This window comes from Gallinula chloropus, assembly GCF_964237585.1.
Source record: "Gallinula chloropus genome assembly, chromosome: 6".
Lineage (NCBI taxonomy): Eukaryota > Metazoa > Chordata > Aves > Gruiformes > Rallidae > Gallinula > Gallinula chloropus.
This window is the reverse complement of record NC_140091.1, coordinates 32,715,415-32,735,717: the sequence shown is the minus strand read 5'-3', so window position 1 is coordinate 32,735,717 and position 20,303 is coordinate 32,715,415. Positions and strand designations below refer to the sequence as shown.

The 20,303-nt window shown below is 43.2% G+C and overlaps 1 protein-coding gene across 1 annotated transcript in view; it reads right to left on the bottom strand.

Annotated features, from left to right (window-relative positions):
• Positions 1–13,594, bottom strand: part of PLPPR5 (phospholipid phosphatase related 5) — a gene marked incomplete at both ends in the record, with an annotated part of 44,184 nt that extends 30,590 nt beyond the window's left edge. The window contains one exon of the mRNA XM_084266001.1: positions 13,364–13,594. Within this exon, the coding sequence (XP_084122127.1) occupies positions 13,364–13,594 (231 nt within the window). The remainder of the gene's footprint in view (positions 1–13,363) is intronic.
• Positions 13,595–20,303: the final 6,709 nt, after the last annotated feature.

Genomic DNA, 20,303 nt, shown 5'->3' with positions numbered 1-20,303 from the left:
CACATTAAGGCTGTTATCTTTTCCCATTTGAAATCAAAGTTAACATCCCATAAATTCAATGGGTTAGTTGTGAAAACTCAAGAGCAACACTTGAGTCAGAGGGAGGAAATGGATTGTAGCTATGAGTGCCACCCCAAGAAGATAAGTAGGAGGCCAAGCCACTTTTAAAGGGCAGTAGTACCAAATATTTGGGGGAAATGGTTTAACGGGTCAGATAAATCAGAAGAAAGTTAAAACTCTAATGCCTACTGCTGAGCACGTTACCTTAAAGTCATTCTTATATAATACTTTTCATTCTTCACACTGAGCATAACTGCAAAGGATCCAGGTGTCATTAAAAGTTAGTTAAATAAAGTTTAAAAGCCATTGCATAGGAACCATCTGATCTAGAGCTACTGGTCTATTCTGAGCTGTCTCACATTGGGGATACTTATGTGGAATGTGTATGTTCAGCATAAAACCAGTAGTAAAACAGTTACTGAGTAGCAAACCCTGACAGTATTAATCCATGTATCTAGTGCCTGTGAGAGCCAGGAAACAAGGACCAAATAAAAGCAGAGACTGCAACTTATATTGACGCTTCAGTGACACAGTTAAAAGGAATGAAACAGTGGCTCTACCAAAGCTAACTTGTGAAGCTTCACTAACTTCAGGCAGATGGGTGATGTTATTTCTGGAATGGTCACTAGAGATGCTGGTCAGTGAGAAAGGATCAGGGGAAAAAAAGAGAGATCAGAAGTCCTTTTTACTTGCAGACCTGCCCAGATACAGAGCAATGTGTGACCATTCCCGACTCTCTTCAGAGTGGAAAGCTGCAATTTCAAAGTGTTTCTCCTTAAGAACAGTATTTCAATGAATTAATATACTGAAGTGATGTTTATTAGCAACAAAATCTTAATGAAGGGCATAGAGAGCAGAGAACCATTTATGAGCATCAGAAGGTTTAATATTTACCCCTCTCTTCTCCTAGCAATGCAAGGGTGGCAAGTCAGGCAGCAAGCTTCATTCACACAGCAGCAGCACATCCCACTTGTCTTTATTTGAAACATATAGAAAGACCATTTCAATAATGAATCTGTATATACTGCTGATCAAATAGGGGGCATTTACTTTATGGTTTTCTGCAAATATGATTTGCAGCACTCTTGTCACTCTTTCAACTTCGCCACACAATGCCTATTTTACTGCTCCTGCCACAAATCCAGATGGCTGCAGATGTGCAGCTGGCAACACTATGTTGTCTGACCCTGTTTAGGAGTTTACACAATGCAGTGCTTGAATTAAGAGGAAGTCCCAAGTGCCCTCATTAGCACAGCAGCCAATGAGCTGACACAGGAGCAGCAAGACTGGGAAATTTTAGCAAAAATTTCCTAGTACAGGAAATGCCTGCAAGACAGAGGGGAGATTGTATGCTTTGCTGTGAAGACAGCAGAGCATAAAAACAGCTCTTTTAGGCATGCAGTGGTATTCTGAAAACCAATCGGGAAGTCTAAAGGCCAAAGTAAGCCCAGCTACTGCCCTTCAATATGTGACTACCTCCCTCCACTCACAAGACAGACCATAATGGTTACCTGCAGGATCACCTACTGTCACAGAACTGTAAATTAATAGTAAACATGTTGCTGGCTTTATCCAATTACCTTAAAATAAAACTCAAGTGGTAAAAGAAGTATTTTAAGGATGAATGAGTGTATTTAAAAGAATGAGATCTTGTCAAGCTTTGACAGTGTCTGTCTTCAAGGAAGCCTGTCAGAGATGGCACTTGGTCTCCTCTATGTAGACAAGGGGATATTAGGAAAAAATACATCATTCTTATGTACATATATAAACACATACTGTGTTGTTGGTGTTGGATGTAATCTCTTGTTGTTTGAGCAGTTTAAGTTTTTACTAGAAAGAGGAGTTCAACATATGCTCTGTTGAAAGGTGCGTTCACACACTCTGCAATGTATGCTGGGAATTCTTTCAGGCATTACTTGTTTTTGCCATTGGCATTTCAGGTTGAACACACAGGTGAACTGAACTAGTGATACAAATCAACCACGTAAACATGACTATTTCCTGGCAGCAGGTTGTGCAGAGACACTCACACGTATAAATAGATCGAGTTTATGAAATAAATAGTCTCTGCTTTAGGATTTCCTTCTAATCACACAGCAATCACAATCAATTAATAAGGCAAAAGAAATACTGAGGAAAACTGCAATACCAACTCTTAGAATGAATGCAGTCCCATGGCACAGTCCTATCAGCCCCACACACTCATATACACTATTCCATCTCAGGAAAGCCTTGCTATTTCAAGTAGCACTGAAGCAATTGATTAAACCCCAATACCAAGATAACTAATTAGCGATTGTACTAGCTCTTGTGTAATTCTTTTCTTGTACAAATCTCCTAGCACTTTACAGAGAAGCCTAGTTTCACAATTACCACTTGACAGCTCAACAGTAAAGGCTAAACATACATCCTGCTTGGGTGGTAAGATCCCCTTATCAAGGCAAAGCTTCACAGAGCTCACAAGCTAGCTCCATACATTCATTAAGCCAGCTGCAGATGTCCACAAACTATTTACATACCCCAGGATCAGTCTGCCTACAAACCTTATGTGCCTTTGCTAAATGCTCTAGAGTCCCCAGGACTGACTGAAGCACTGATTTCAGTCAAGCACAAGCACTTGGCAAAGAGGACAAAAGCAATCATCACAGCAGCTGGACTGTCCTCACCACCAATCACATCAGCATGCTGGTGGCCTGCAGCACAAGCTGCTGATTCCTACCTCAGACCGTTCTCACACTCATGTCCAAGCAGTCTGAATGCACAATGGCAGGAGGCTCAAGCCTGGCTCATGGCATTGACCAAGTTATTACAGAATAGAATCACAGGGGTTGGAAGGGACCTCAGGAGATCATCAGGTCCACCCCCCTTGCCAAAGCAGCTCCCCAGCTCATATTGCACAGATGGGCGTCCAGAGGGGTCTTGAATATCTCCAGAGAAGGAGACCCCACCACCTCCCTGGGCAGCCTGTCCCAAGGGCTCTGTCACCCTCACTGGGGAAAAGTTCTTCCCCATGTTGGTGTGGAACTTCCTGTGCTCCAACTTGCAGCCATTGCCCCTTGTCCTGTCCCCACAGACCACTGAAAAGGGGCTGGATAATTCCCCCTGCATCCCATACTTAAGATATTTATAAACATCAATAAGGTCTCCCCTCAGTCTTCTTTTCTCCAGGCTGAACAGCCTCAGCTCACTCAGCCTTTCCTCACAGGGGAGATGCCCCAGGCCCCTTAATCATCTTTGCAGCCTCCTCTGGACTCTCTCCAGGAGATCCCTGTATTTTTTATACCAGGGAGCCCAGAACTGGACACAACACTCCAGATGGGGCCTGACCAGGGCAGAGTAGAGGGGGAGGATCACCTCCTTTGACCTGCTGGCTATACTCCTCCGGATGCACCCCAGGATCCCACTGGCTCTCTGAGCCACCAGGGCACACTGCTGGCTCATGGCCAACCTGTCATCTACCAGGAACCCCAGGTCCTTCTCCACTGAGCTCTTCTCCAGCAGGTCATCCCCCAGCCTGTACTGATACATGTGGTTATTCCTTCCCAGGTGCCAGACTCTACTCTTGCTTTTATTGAACCTCATCTGGTTTCTCCCTGCCCAGCTCTCCAGCCTGCCCAGGTCTCTCTGGATGGCAGCGCAGTGTCCTGCGTGTCAGCCACCCCTCCCAGCTTTGTATCATCGGGTACTGGCTGAGGGTGGATGCTGTTCCCTCATCAAGGTTGTCAATGAAGATATTAAACAGGACTGGACCCAACACCGAGCCCTGGGGAACACCACTAGTCACAGGTCTCCTGTCAGACTCTGTTACACTGATCATAACCCTCTGAGCTCGGTCCGACAGCCAGTTCTCAACCCACCTCACTGCCCACTCCTCTATCCCCTGCTCTCTCAGCTTTGCTATCAGGATGTCATGGGAGACAGTATCAAAGGCCCTGCTGAAGTCAAGGTAGATGACATCCGCTGCTCTCCCCCCATCCACCCAGCCTGTCATGAGATCATAGAAGCCTATGAGATTGGTCAAGCACAATCTCCCCTTGGTGAATCCACGCTGACTCCTCCTCATGACCTTCTTCTCTTCCAATTGCTTGGTGATGGTACCCAGAACAAGCTGTTCCATCACCTTTCCAGGGACAGAGGTGAGGCTGACTGGCCTATAGTTGCTGGGATCCTCCTTCTTACCCTTTTTAAAGATGGAGTGACATTGTCTGTCCTCCAGTCCTCAGGCACTTCTCCTCTTCTCCAAGACCTGTCGAACATGATGGAGAGCGGCTCTGCAATCACTTCCACCAGCTCCCTCAACAGGTCCAACAGGTCCAAGTGCCGCCCCCATAAGAAGGGGTGAGCAGTGGAGAGGGTCTGGACAACCAGCTCAACCTAAGTAAATATGATCAAGCTTCTATTGAAGTATGCACAGAAACTCAGGCATGTCCACTCCCTGCACTTCAGCGAACGGGGAGGTCAGACTTCAGACATCAGCCAGGAGCAGTCTGACCATATTAGTCCCCATTTGTCAACAAAGCCATGTTATGGACAGTCTCTGCACCCACTCTGTAAAATCCAGAAAGGTAACATAGAATCCCTGACTTGGTTTAGGTTGGAAGGGACCTCAAAGCCCATCTAGTTCCAAACCCCTGCCATGGGGCAGGGACACTCTCCTCGAGCCCAGGTTGCCCCAAGCCCCATCCAACCTGGCCTTGAGCACTATCAGGGAAGGAGCAGCCACAGCTTCTCTAGGCAGCCTGTGCCAGTGCCTCACCACCCCCACAGGGAAGAATTTCTTACTAATACTTAACGTAAATCTCCTCTCAGTTTAACATATATTGGTCTAAGTCTTAATTAAAGCAGGTCAGGCTTAAGTACTTCACCTTGTGCTCCCCACAGGCTGCAAGTTGCACATGGTTGGTTACTGCAGCTCAGCTGACCCATGATTAACAAATCTTTAAGCAGAATTAATTCAGTCATGTCTGAGCCATAAATTGATATGGACAGGTCACAGAAATCCCTACTACTACTCAAAATGGGAAGCTGAGTTGCACTTACTAATCCCAAACATTTAATACTTGATTTACAAAGAGGCCAACTACAAACTGACCAAAGAAATTCCTCATAATATTATTCAGAGTTTGAATGACAAAGAAAAATATGTATGACTCAAATCCCTTTTACAGGCAGCATGAAACCCAACCAGGCTAAAACAATGGTTGCTTCAAAATTGTATGTGGAAAAACAAAAAAAACCCCAAACCATCAGAACAGCAGGGTACTGTTGTCTCAACTTCTGTCCTTGATAGTTGCAGGGATTAATGTTATTATTTAGAAAACATAAAACCTCTAGTTTAGGTAAGACTGCCTTTACAACATACAACTTAACCCTACGTGCATGAGGGGCAAGAAACAGTATCTGCAGAGAAGGAATACTACTATCTGTAAGGAAGAAGTCCCTTAAAACATAGCTATATTGCATTTATAATTAATTGCACATTCATAAACATATAAGGTAATTGAAATTTTCATACAAACATAATGCATAATAATTATACAGCAGATAGTTATGAGACATTTATAGAATACATGCAAAGTTACAGGTTAAAGCATATGTTGTCCAGAAGTGGAATCCACAGCCAACTGAGTTTTCACTCAGTATAACCAAAGGGGGTGGTTTATGATGCCTCATAGCCCAGGGAATGGCATCCAGGATTGAGATTCAACCCCGAAGCAGTACTGAACAATTCATTAGATTAATAGTAGATGAAAATATTAATATTAGAGCATTTTTTTTCTGCTGATTTCTTAGTGCTTTACATTGGAAAAAAATTTTCCCCACCTACAGGTGAACAGAAATTATTTCACCAAAGCCAGGTTGCTGATCAGAGGTAGCAAGTGCTATAACTCAACTTTTGCTTTCCTATTCCTCCTCCAATGCCATGTCCACCGTTCCATGCACGAATAGTAAGGACTAGTATGTTCACAATGGATATTCCTGCTTAAAACAGCACGTCACACGCAAAGGTTTTCCAAGTACTGCAGATGTGGTACACCCACCTTAGCTAGGCTTTTTATTTGCAATCTAGACATCAGCTAAATAAGAACCATTTATGATAAAAGCTGGGGCATCACTCATTTTAATGCATCTCAGAGATGCTGCAAGAGCATTGTAAAGCTTTTTACACATCATGCTGCTTTTAAGGCTGAAAAACACAGCTAAATCTACTTACAATTCTACTCTGTCATTTATTGTGTATCATATGGACACCCCTCTCCTCAATCCTGCATGATGTACAACGAGCAAGAATTGTGTGGTGAGAAACTGATTATTACCTCAAGCCTACTACTTTAGATTACCAACAAGGCATACAAATTCCCTAATCGTGCAGGATCAGTTGGATTAACAATTTCTCACTTAAACATAAGTGCATCATTTATAGGACAAGCAGGCATTCAGCTGTTGCAAACAGAACCCTGTCCGCCTTCTTCACATCTGCTTGCCACTTTACTTCCAGAGAGCCCATCAAGGGATGAAGCATATGGCCTCAGTGTTGTTAGTGTTTGTAAACAGCATGCATAGCAAGCACAGCAGAAATTATACATTCAATTGGAAGTACAAACATAACTTCCACAGGCTAAGCCATGGCAGCACAAGAGGAAGACAGACAGACAGAGAAGAATTCCCAAGAAAGCCCACAGTGGTTCTGAATCTTTTATTGTTTCTCTTGGTTACAGCTCTGTTGGATTAGTGGGTTTATGCTGGGATAAAACCAGCATCACAATATCAAACCATGTGTTGGTCTTGCTACACGTCCCAACAGGCCAATACTGACATCTGGTACACAAAGTTACTGCAGACCTTAACAGTGGGATTTATTTTTATTCTTAAGTAAAGTTGGCTGAAATTATCCCTTCCCAAAGAAAGGGAATGATATAAATTGTCCCTTAGCTTTAACATCTCCTGAGAAGTGGCTTTCTGAAGTGCCCAGCATTTGCACATTAATAAAATAACAAAAAAACCCCACAAAAGCTTTGCATGTCTTTTTTTCTCTCCCCACACCCAAATGTGAGAAGGGAAGACAAAAACTATCAAGGAAAAAAGATGCAGCTGCGCACAAGGGTTGAAATGATGAAGACAGCAACCACAGGGGCCCTTCAAGCACAACATGATCACAGAGTAAACAAAGTACTCTGACAATTCCTTTTTCATGTAAGGTCGTAGTAGCTGTCAAACGTGCCAACAAGAAAAGGACACATAAATAAGCTTTAGCTAATCAAAGATACTCCAGGATTACCGAAATAGGTCACATATCAAGAAGCTAAAGTGTTTCTCATACAAGTAAAATGATTTCTATCTGATTTCAGAGGATAAATTTAGTCTACCCAATTCATACGAGTCTGGCTGCACAATTGTCATCTCCTATTGCATTACCATTGTCATTTCAAATCCAGCATTGGGACATGTTCAAATACTGCAGCTACCCACACACCAAAAAAGCTTGCTGCTCCCAAAAAGAGTCCCAGGACACTTTGCTGGGTGACTGGTTCCTCTAACTTGCTCCAGATAAAGATGAAAATGAACACTGGAACACCTCACCACATATTCTTGGAAGTTTGAGCCCTGATACACAGAGCTGCTGTCAATATTTATCATGTTTCCTTAATTGCTTTCTCAACAAAGTGATGAAACAGTTTAGTCTCCTTCAGGATGCCTAGAAGCCACTTCTACTTCAAGTAACAGAGCAGGAGAAAACTGTTCAAACCTGCCCCATGCTTCAGTTTTTCTACCAGTACCGAGGTGCCCACAGAAACTAAAGCGACTTGGTACGACCAGGAAAATAATCAGCCTAAGAGGGAACAACCATTTGAAAGAGTCGTGCTTCCTTCTATCTAAGGTCAGGGATTAACAGCATTTACAATTCTCAGGTGTGAAGTAAATCTACATACTCCTGGCACAGCAAATTCACAGTGGCCAGTTCCAGAAACACTTCTTTTTCAGAACTTAAATTCTAAATTGTTAATTGTGTTTTCCCACAAGTTACAGCAAACAGGTAACAGAATATTTTGATATCCCAGAAATGGATCACAAACCAGCACCCTTCTTCACGTGTAGCACTAAGTTACATTCAGAGTAGAATCTCTATTAATAAAAGCTACCCTGACAAGACCACTTTGAAAGTTCAGCCTGACAAAATCCGAAGAGTCCCTGATGCCACAGCATATGGAATCATTGGTGCCAGAAGGAAAACAGGGACTAGCAGGTTCAGAAAGGAAGAGTGAGATAGGAGCATGCCTAATCACATCAGCTAGAGCTACGTGTTGGAAACAAGCAGTGCATCACCTTCAGGTCTCTGCACATCCTTCAACTACTCTTGAACTGCTCAGACTTGGAACTCCTGAGAGATCAGCAGAGACACTAAAAGACACACATGAAATCTGTGCCGATCTTTCAAAAAACAGATTCTCTTATTTTTCACAGAATTATCTACGTTCTCCTTAAAGCATCAAGGTACAGTAAATTCCATACATGAACAAAGATGTTGCATCTCTCACATCACAGTTTTTTGCCAGGTTTCAAAACTCCTTCCTCAGGTGATCAAAAAGGATAAAGTTACTAAATAAAGCTAATGCCTGATTTTTTACATCCATTCCTCATTTAAGATGTACCAATTTAAAGATTCAGACAGCCTACTTAAAAAAAGAAAACAATCTTTCATGACTGAATGGCAAATATTTTTTCAATTATGGTATTAAGAGGATTATGCTAAAACAAATTAGTCTTTAATTGGTTTACAGAGAAAATATGAATATGCTAGGAATTCATCTAAGCAAATAGAACAGTGTATATTTTATGAATAAGTAGTGTAATCATCCACTTGTTACTTTGAAGTAAAAACAAACAACATTTGCATAATAAAACTGTTTGCACATCTTAATGAAAGTGTGTCATTACCTCCTCCTGGCTTTTATACAACAGTCAATGTACATCCTGGGTCCAGTACACTGAGTTTTACACCAATTATTGCTTAAACAGTTTTGCCATTTTAAGTAATCCATATTAGCATGTGGATTCATTAAAGAATCCTTGAGCACAGCTAATGGTATTTTGAAGAGGTCAAATTTATTAAGAAAGAAGTAATGCAGACCTGATCACTCAATAGATTCTGAAAACATGAGACACTAGCCTCACAGTTCTACAAATCACTTCTACTGGAAGCTAAAGGATTAGACTGACGTATATTTCCCAAGCTACATGTGTCATAACAAGTCTAAAAAAGCAACCAGCCCACTGAGCAAGAACTGGCACTTTGGGAAATGGCTTAAATAGCACTGAGCTCTCAACTAGCACTCCTTTGCTTCTTACAGACTTGAATATCAAGAGTGTGTTTCTTGTCACCTTCACGTTTGACTTAAGAGATAAAAATTAAAAAGAAAAAGGAGTATGGAAATTCCTCAGTATATCAGAGATTTGGGATATCAGCACCACAAACAGTGCAAGGGCAGAAACACAGAGCCAGCAACACTCCTTCAACCTCGAGTCACAAAGACAAACAGGAGGAAGGGAGCACACAGCAGCACTACCTCTGTGGGAGTCTCATTCTCCCACCACAGAATTTCATACCTAGGGCTTCTACACTCTTTTGATTGCAATTTCAACCCCATCTACATTTGGTAAAAGATTTTACTGTTAGGCTGCCCAATACACCTGATGGAAACACATTACCTACTCCCTCAAGGCATTATTTACTTAAAGATATGATTCAGGAGACCTTCCATAAATGTCAGCCTGATGTTGGAATAAACCATTTTTTGTTATATGTTAAGCTGCAGTTTTCAGCCTTGCTTAAAAAAAAATAAAACAAACCAACCCAAATGTTTGGGCCCTCAAAATTCTCCAGTGGAAGAACTTAAACCACAGATTTAACAGCTAAGGAACAGTACAAACACACTTTAGAGACTGGAAAACAGTGCTGTCACTTATCCTGCTTCATTGCATGGAACCTGTGTAAAAGATGGAAACCAACTGGAAAAAGGGAAAAGAGAAAGCTCTTCTCATCCTACAGAATGGTTGTTGGAACCCACAATTTCTGTTATACCTATCAATCCTGTCATAGTTTGGGTTGGAAGGGTCCTCAAAACCCATCTAGTCCCAATCCCCTGTCATGGGCAGGGACACCAGGTTTCCCAAAACCCCATCCAACCTGGCCTTGGACACTGCCAGGGAGTGGACAGCCACAGCTTCTCTGGGCAACCTGTTCCAGCAGGGACTTAAGTAGATAAGTCTATTTGTGGACAGTAACTTTTCAGTGTTTAATAGCACAACAACTTGACTTCCCACTAGCCGCTACATATCCCAGGAGATACCATAGCACAGGATAGCTCCATTGGAAGGGGCCCACAGCAATCATCTAGCCCAACTGCCTGACCAAGTTCTTGGTTAATACTTTGTAAATACTTGATGAAAGACCATCAGATCTACAATCCAAATCACAAGTGCAGAGCACAGAACCCCCTTCTTACAGTTCCCATTTCCCTTTCCCACACTATACAGTCAAACCATACAGCAGCAAGCAGTCTCTGCTTCTACACCACGACTCCATTTCCCTCCTGTGACCCAACAGCCAGCTGCATCCGACCTTGGATGGTGTGGGGCAGACAGGATGGGGGAGCAGAAGACCCAGGACCAAAAGCATGGAATGATGATGCACTAGGGCTGCAGGAAGGTATTATTAGGAAGCAGCATTTTAAAGACTAACCTGAAAGTTTCCAGGACTAACAGCACTCACAGGCCCATCCTCTGCTACACTACTTTTCCAGGTTTTTTAATAGCAGAAAGTTACTTGAAAAACTCATTTATTCACTGATTTTAGAGCAACTTCATTAGAACTCAATGCAATGAAGCCATTGAGTCACATAAAAGAACTTGGGTTACCGTGAGGCACTCTATGGTTTCACTACAACAAGCTCCATCCCTCAAAAAAAACCCCAAAAAGCAGTTATCCTGAACACTAAGGTAAAGACTATTTGTTGTTCTATCTCAAAACTCCAGAAACAGCATTAATGCCATAGCCCAAAGAAAAGAAAAAAAAAAAAGGTATTTAATAAACTATATTCTGCAGCAACAGTGATTAAAAAAAGAGAAAATAAAAGTTCATTCACAGAAATGCTTTTCCTTCATTGATCTACCTTGGTATCTTTACAGGCAGAGGTATGGTTTTGTTACACAATACACTTTATTTCATTTCTAGAAAAAAAAAGAATTACACAAAACATCTATGTTCAAAATTTCATAGACAAGAAAAATATGAAATAGAAAAGATCTAATCTCTGAAATCTTGCGAAGAAGTTCAGCTACTTCTAAAAGGATACAAGGTGCCTTGGTGAAGAAATATTACCTTCACCAATTCCTTCAGTGAAAGAAATAAGTAATTGCAAAGTCTGTACCCTGCATAACTCAGCAAAAGCTGTCCCAGGTAAACACCAAGTCCAGGAGAATTGCCCATGGAGAATCAGAACACAATTCAGTCTGAAGCCTGAAACGTGTTGCCTTATTAAATAATGTTAACAATAATGTTTATGTTGCTGAAGTCCTGAGATTGACATTCCCAGGAGATGAATTCTTCATTTAATACAATAAAAAATAAAAAAACCCCAAAACAACAGCCACCAGCAAAAAAAAAAACCCATACACCAATCAACACAGACATCTACAATGGGGTTTTCCATGCCCTGACCTCCCAATGCATGTCATTTGCCCAAGACTTGTGACTGGCAGAGGAAGCACTGTTAAATATCATTAAATTCTATTATTAGCTTTTTAGCACAGCCAATTACAAGACTGCCAACCCAAAATGTCATGGCGATTTCTCTGATGCAATCATCTGGCACCAGGAAATGAACAGAAACTACCGATCCCTTTTGCTGACACACGTTAGGGAACGGAGATGCTTGACATGAATATCTGGCAATCTTTTTAACTTCCTGAGCCAAATAAAATAAACAGAATTAAAAGCGTAACAATCACTATATGCAAACACCAACAAAAAAGCTTCAACTTGAAAATCTCAATGACATTTGGGGGTTCAAGAGAACGAGCAAGTAAGCTGGTAAATACAGCAGTCAACTAATCAATGTTAAAATAGAAGGAAAACAAACCCAAAGGCAAGTGACATGCTTTGCCAAATGATGCAGTTCAATCCCTAGGAAAAGAAGAACAAAGTATTAAATACTAAGGCTGAGCTGGACCATAAGGTTTATGTTGGATACCATCTGAGACCTCATGGTGCTACAGTGCAGAAGGGAATTGTGTCTGGGATAACCACAGTGTCACCCTGATGCAAGCTCTCCCTTCTCACAGTTTGGTTTTGGGGCTTTTTTCATATCTTTCTGAAAGGGAATTAATCTGTGAAACTAATTACTATCTTAAGAAGCCTCTTCTCATTGCAATTTTTTTATTCTAATGCTTACAGCTGACTAAAATTCCTCACAAGGAGTTCCTATATGCGTAGCCACGCGTGCACCTGGTGAGTCCCTACAGAACCCACCCCCACGGTAAATACTCCAATCTCACTGCCTCTCAGACTTAGCTCCACAGTATGGTCAGAGGTTAGTAAATGATGATTATGCCCCTGTTATCTGACAACACCAATTGCACATTCTACAACTTGAAGGGAAGACATCTCACTGCTCTTCCCTCGTAGCTGTTTTCTGGAAAAAAAAAAACCCAAAGAAAAGCAATGAAATAAATCTCATTTTGGATACATCTATTTAAACCTGACTGACAGAAGATCACATTCAATTAGAGACACACGGGTTTAGTTTGCATACATATCAGTGACTGTGACACAGAGAGACAACTAATCACGCAGGAGTGTTCCCTCTTCCTCACACATATTGGTTTATTTTCAAAAAATAAACTGACAAGAGGGATTTTCTATTTATTACTGTGGCTGCTAACAAGCACGTTTCCCTCAGGTAGCCCATCTACCTGCAGCTCACACGCATTTCAAGAAAGAGAGATGCTTTTTACCAGCGGGAGCCGAAGGGGGCTGGCGACACCGGCACCGGCAGTTACATAAATCGCTGCTAAAAATAAACTTCAGAGGCGCGGGGCGGGCAGCGGCTGGGGCCGGGCCGGGCAGCGCCGTCCGCCGAGGCCCGCGGGGCCGGGCTGCAGCCCCGCCGCGCCCGGGGCACGGAGGGTCCCCGCCCGCCGGGCCCACCCCGCAGCAGCCACCCCGCCGGCGGCGCTCCGGTCGGGGCCCGCGGCTTCGGCCCTACAAGTCGCCGGAGCGGGGACGCGGCCGGCCCCTGCTTACCACCAGTACGGGCACGCCAGCGGTCAGCGAGTAGAGAAGCACCGGGGGCACGGCGCTGCGGTCCTCCGGGCCCGGGTAGGGCTTTCGGTAGGCGCCCTCGTAGCAGAAGAAGCCTTGCACGTTGACCGCGAAGGTGTCCGTGTACTCGAAATAATAAGCCAGCATCACGGTCCCTGCCATGATCACCATCTGGAAGTAAAGCATGCTGGTGAGCGGAGAGGCCACTCGCATGTACGTGGGCTCCAGCGGCCGCGGCAGCCCCGTTCCCCGGCGGCGCGCTCCGCCCGCTCCCCGGTGGCATCCACCACGGGAGGAGGAGGCGGCGGCGGCTCGGCGGCCAGCGGCGCGGTCAGGCCCGCGGGGCGAGGAGCACGGGCAGGGCAGGCGGGGGCCCGGCCCGCCGCTCCAGCACCTGCTCCAGCGCGGCTGCCGGCTCGTGCAGCGGGCGGGCGGGCGGAGCGCGGCGGCGGGAGAGGGCGGCTGAGGGCGGCTTCGCCCCGCCCCGCCCCGCCCCAGGAGCGGCCGCCGCGCCGGACCCCGGCCCGGGCGGAGAGGAGGTGGTCCCGCACCAGCTGCCAAGATAAATCGGAAAGTTCCCCGACCCCGGGACGGCTCCCGCGGCACGATCCCGCGGCCGTGACTAGTAAGGGGACGCTCCGCAGCTCCTCCCACATCCTGCGGGGCAGGAGTACGGCGGGTCCCGCTCTACACCGACACACGCGCTCGGGCGGGGGGCTCCCGGAGCCGCCCGCCGCCCCGGCCCGCCCCGGCACCGCGTGTCCAGGGCATCCACAGCTCCGACCCGCCCGGCCAGGCACACGGATCCCCTGCTATTTGCTGGGGGCACAGGCCTCAGCGTGGAGGTGCCGACTCTTCTGCGTGCGAATGGCTATTAAAGCAATTACCGGTTACAGCTTTCATTCACCTAAAGGAAGTGGGTGGCGGGGCCCAAACCTGTCCTTGCCCAAGGAACTGGAGGGTGAGAGTCTGCTCCAGTGCTGGGAGATGTCACACATGCACAAACACAAGAGAGTTCCAATGAAACAGCCATACTTAGCACATATGCACAGAGCACTGTGCCCGGTGCCTGTGCAGATCCACCTGTGGATCTCCTCAGGACTCCCAAAGCCAACAGATAGAAAGATGGAAAGTTACTTAAAGGTATTTCCTCCACACACCAACTGCTACATGGCTGGGAAATCGTCCTTAAAGGCATGCTTCAGCCTTAAAGGTGCCACTAGGCTTGCTTGGTAAAGGCTTCAGAAGCAGCAACTGAGCGTGTGTTACAAGGCGCACTCATTCTGCTGGCGGTGTGATGTGGCTTCCACAGCTCTTTTGCTTCCCCTTCCCGGAGACATTCGGAGATGTTGGTCTCCGTGCATTTGTTTTTAATCACCCTCTGAAGAGCACACTCTCCATGCCTGGATTCCACATCCAGTCTATGTTTATGTGTTCTTAACATGCTCTGCAGAAGAATCCGAATCGTGTCGTTCGCACTGCGCTCACCAGACCTAGCTGGATAGCTCCCTCCCCTCGGGAAAAGCGTGCAGTGAGACATGAGACATCTTGTGGCGAGTTCTGCCTAACACAGACTTTATTCTCCCCGTTTCTTGGGCACAGCCCAATAGCCACTACCATACGCTTAAAAGTCTTACTTTCGTCCTGGAGATTGGATACAAATACCCCCAGTGTGAGGACATAAGGCCTGATGCAGAGGCAGCAGCAGGACTGCAGTGAGCACTAGGCCCATCTCTTCAGCTCCACTTGAGTTGATGCCCCCAAGAAACAGTGGTGGCACGTTGCTTTCAAAACTTGGCACTGGGGGGAAATCAACCTTTCCCCAACAACCAGCCAATAACACTCCTGTGTTTTGCCATTACAGGTCAACTTTTATTTATGGATACACCAACAGAGCTACTGCACTTAGGAATTAGATGAGAGACAAAGTCCTGATTTTATATATAAAAAAAAAGCTAAAAAATTAAAGGTACCATCAAAATCTCTGAAGGATTTTGGATTATAGATTTTGGAAGGAATCCTCATAGAGCACCAAGCCCAACCACTGCTCAACACTGGTCCCTTTAGATCGGGCCGCTCAGTCCAGTCAACTGTCAAGTATCTGAAAGGATGGAGATTCCACAGCCACTCCAGACAGCCCGTGCCAGCGTCTAACCACTGACACGTGAAACATTTTTTCCTTCTAGTGAGGCAGAATTTTCTGTGTTCTACTCTGGACCTGTTGCCTCTCCTGTCACTAGGAACCTGGACAGAAGAATCTGACTCCCTTCATATATGTCACCACAAGGTAGATGTAAACAATACTAAGAAATGCCCTTGGCCTCCTCTCATTAAGGCTAAACTAATATAGTAACGCTTCTGGTGCCACAGGAATACATCTGTAGCCTGAGTGCCCAGTCTTTTCTGTTGGTACTCAAATGTTAGCAAGGATATATTGGTTGCCATTAAATGAAGCCATTAAAGGAATTACTAACAGGCATTACAATGAAGAGAGTTTGTCTTTATGCCTTTCTTTCACTCTACAACAGGGACACGATTTAGGCTTTAATACCTAGGTTCTAATCAGTTAAAAACATGGTGTGCAATGGGCCAGAATAAATCTGTTAGATGCAATTTTCACTTGTACTCTTTGGCCCAGTCTAGTGCCCATGCTTCAGATACTACAGGTGGGCTTGCCGTTCAATAGTGTTACCCACAGGATTTAAGTCAAAGAGGAGTTTTAAAGTCTTCTTCATTGGTAGTTAACTCAGAGGCAGCTCAGACTGTGATCTGAGTCAACTCAGGTCACTGATGAAAAAAACCTAAACCATTAAAATATCAGGCTCTGTTTTTTATTCAAAAAATGGTGCTACATAGGCAAATTGATTATTATCAATTTTATGATTCACTGTGGAGTTAAGGGAATTAATTATTCTCTTTCTTCAACCTCCAGATTTTAGAGTAAAGATCATTAGGTGAGAAAAGTAGGTGAGTCATCTTATTGAACAGCAAGGAGCTCAACTGGAGAGGTGACCAGATGCCAAAAAGCTTTAAAGCAGAAAATATATAAAAATTTCAATTTTTTTTCTTTGAAAGTTCTGTAAACTTATGTCTGTTTCTGAAAATAATGATGAACTGTGTATTTATCTTTATACAGGTAAGGCTTGCCCTGTCACTGTCATCCTTTCTCAGGCCCTTCTTCCTCTTCTCTAGTTTTGAAGATTTTTTTTTTTTCCTTAGAACAAGTCCTGCAGCTGGAAAGTGAAAATCTGGATGAGCTTCTGTCTGATTTGCACCAGTCAAAAGCCACATGCATCTGATGCTTGCTACTGTTGTCTTCATAGAAGCTGACTGTTGCCATATATAGACTACTATGTGGCATAATAAGGAAGGGTAGAAATGCTTAGGAATGCATAGGGAAGGCAGATATAAACTCTGTGAGATGCTCAGAATATTACAAAAGCAAAAAAGACAGTAATACCAAATATTGGTTTCTTTTAATGCTCATAAACAAAGTCCCATTGTTGCAGACATACTTTGTAAGGACAGTCTGCACACCAGTGGTTTGCCTTCATGAACATGCAGTTAGCTGATCGAGTGAAATCAGAGTTACACTTTTTATTATCATGAACATGATGTTTATTGGCTGCAGAGCTGAATATGCAAACATGTATTGAATCAAACAAATAGAATCCCAAGAACACAATCCCCAGTGACTAATGTAGCCAGCTAAATATATTCTGCAATCACAGTATTCCCTGCTGGTTTATATGTGATAGGCAATGACAGCGAAAAGGCAGAGAAGAGCACAGAACCAACAGTTTTTGTTTCAGAAGGCTATTGATGAAATTGTCAGTTGAAACTCGGGTGACAGACAGACTGTTTTTCAATCTACCTTTCTTGGGAATAGTGCCACTAATCTCAAACCAGGACTTCCCCTGATAGATATATCTTGTTCTTCTCATTTGCTACCTAATTTTAAGTGAAATATCGGCTCAAGAGACATAATGTAGAGAAGGACAGAAAAAGAGAAACCTTAGCTGCACTGTTTTGAGATATATTGAAATCACAACCTTCATTACAGGAAGATATTTCCAATTCCAAACTAAAATCACTAACCTTTCATGTGTTTAACATCACCACTGTTTACAGTATTTTCTATTTATAAAACATTGCTATGGCAGAAGGCAGTAAAGAAACAAAGCCAACCCAACAAAGCCTTCTCAATGGGAAGAAAAATAAGAATTGATATCAAATCATCCCACTGTTTTTACCTTTCTGTTTACCTCTTTCATGCTTTATCAGAGTGACAGCAGCTGCAACCCTTTGGCTGTTTCCCTGTTACAGCTCCAACTAAACAAGCCCTTTCTGAAGGGAATATTGCATCTGCATTGATGGCACAGCAGCAGGAAAGAGACAGAATGAGCTAAAATCTTTAGAGACCTCCTGGCTTTATCTAGTGAGAAAATTAGGAAAAGCCCCTACTTTGACAAACAGGAGGATAGAGATTTACTTACATACAAACTTTAGAAGAACACTGTATAACACTTGGTTAGTTGATGTAAGCTTTACTCTGCTAATATACAGTAGTCTTTTCCTCTCTATTTAATAACAGATATTGTTAAGAGATAGCTAAAAGGACATTTTCATTGTTTAATGATATATATGCTTTATTCAGCAGGGATTTGAGTCCTAAAGCCTGGGGCACCTACTGCTAAAATTTGTGCTTGTAAGACCATCATAATGCAAAAGGAAAATAATTTTCTAGCAGTTGAAACACAGAATCAGAAATGGGGGCTTGTCCAGAACACTTGCACTGTGATTCAAATAAGTTAGGCACCAAATCTAAGCTTTTCATACAGTCTTAGTGTGTGGTTCAGAGAGAGAGAGACAACTCCAGTAGGTGACTAAGCTCTACTACATTCGGGCAGCATGACTCATCCTCTGAAAGTGTCATTCATTCCATCTTCAGAAATACCAGCCTCTGATCATACCACTTGCAACAATAATGAAACAAGCTTTGATGACTAGCTAAGACTAGCACCCTTCCTTTAAAGGGCTCTAGTGAGACGTGATCAATTTTACTCTTAACTTTCATGTAGCTAAACTAGCTCCAAAATAGGAATTATACTTTTCAAGAGTCACACATGGAGAAAAAAGTCAAATTAGCAGCAGCATAAGCATTAATATTACATTTGTATTGCAGTATTATGTAAAGCTAGACCCTATTTCCATAGAAGACAACATTTTGCCCCGGGAAGCTTGGGCACCTCATCCAAACCAGTGCAAATATATGAGAGAGCGAGCAGATGGAGCTGAAACAAATGAGGAGGAGGACAAGGCAACAGTAAAATGATTGAGTTTGATATAATGAGTAGCAGTCACAGCACACTAGTTGCCCAGTCAGTGTTTACACCAATAAGATAATTAATCTTAAAACTGCTTGCTATCTTCAAATTAATGAGAAGTATTATTGCATGCAAGTCCTTCACAGGTTAGAACAGAAATTTGGGATTCCAGAGGACACCATGTGCCCAAGGCATTTGAGAACTAAAGCCTGTATTAGCACAGCTACCACCATACTGTCGAAATGAAAATCTACAGAACACAACTTTGTCAATGTGAAATGAAATGAAACACTGATATTTGAAAGCTCAAATAATGATTATTTAATCTGACCTAAGATAAACTTAGGAAGAAGCCTACCACTTAGAAAATCACTGCAGCTATGGAGTTGTCTTCACTGGTAGACAGGTTTTGGTAACTGCAACATTATAGAAACTGACTGTAAACTTGGCAATCTTTGGCACAATTGATTTGATAAAGATCATATGAGTAACCTCAGGATTTCGGAATAAGTTTCCTCATTTCATTCACCCAGAATGTCCTCATACTTACAATTTTTTCTGATGAAAGAAAACCCCTTTCCAAGGTAATCAGCAACAGCTTGGAGTGCTGATACAGCAGATTACTGACCAGTAGCTGACATAAGCAGAGCAGCAGCCTATTCATGGTGCAGTAGTCAAGCAGCAAAAAAAACCCCTAACCAAACCACACAGACCTGCTCTGTGCAGTACACTGTTTGCAGCTGTTCAGACTATTTTGTACATCATCCAAAATTAGTGCAGACATTTGTACAATGCCTGAAGGTTTTGCAGACCAGACCTAAAACTCCCTTTACATATTACTGAATTAATTTCACTCATTTGAATATGGCAGTTTGCTGTGCTGCAATTTGCCTTCTCTTTTGAACCTTTTTAATTATGAATGGTGAGACTAATTAATACAATTTATCAGCAAATATTCTGTACAGCCTTTAAGGGTATGTGCTTAAAGTAAATGTTTGCCCACCCCTCAAGATTCTACAGTCAGTATAAAACCTCCATGTTGGCATGGGACTCTGCATGGAATTGCAGTGACTTCCTTCCAAGACAGGATTTCTCAATTCAGGAGCAGCTGCCTAGTAAAACCTGCAGAGTTATCCTTCCCATAACCAGCTTTGGCTCTTAGCAATTGTATCATGAACAGGTAAGGTAAGTATCTCCAAAGATACTTTCAAGCACAAGTCTGTACATAAGTTTAAATTAACCCACTTACTAACTTGCTCTCAAAAGGGAAAGACAAATAGGCTAATATTATAAATTATCCAGCTCTGGTTATTGTTTAATGTATGCAGCTCATCCTGGCAGGAGTCCAATACATCCTCTGTTCCAGTTTCTGCTGGATAAGCTCACACACACTTGTGCAGTGGAACTACTTATGTTCTTACAAATTATACCAGACACTTCTCATTAGCATTACACCTGAAATCCCATTCCCAGGTTGGATATTATCCATTTCTTCATAAAACTAAGATGAAATGCATAGAAAGAGCACTGGATACCTTTAGCCAGTGGTTCAGTGGAGAAAAAGGAAAAGGAAAAAAACCCCAACTGACAGAACT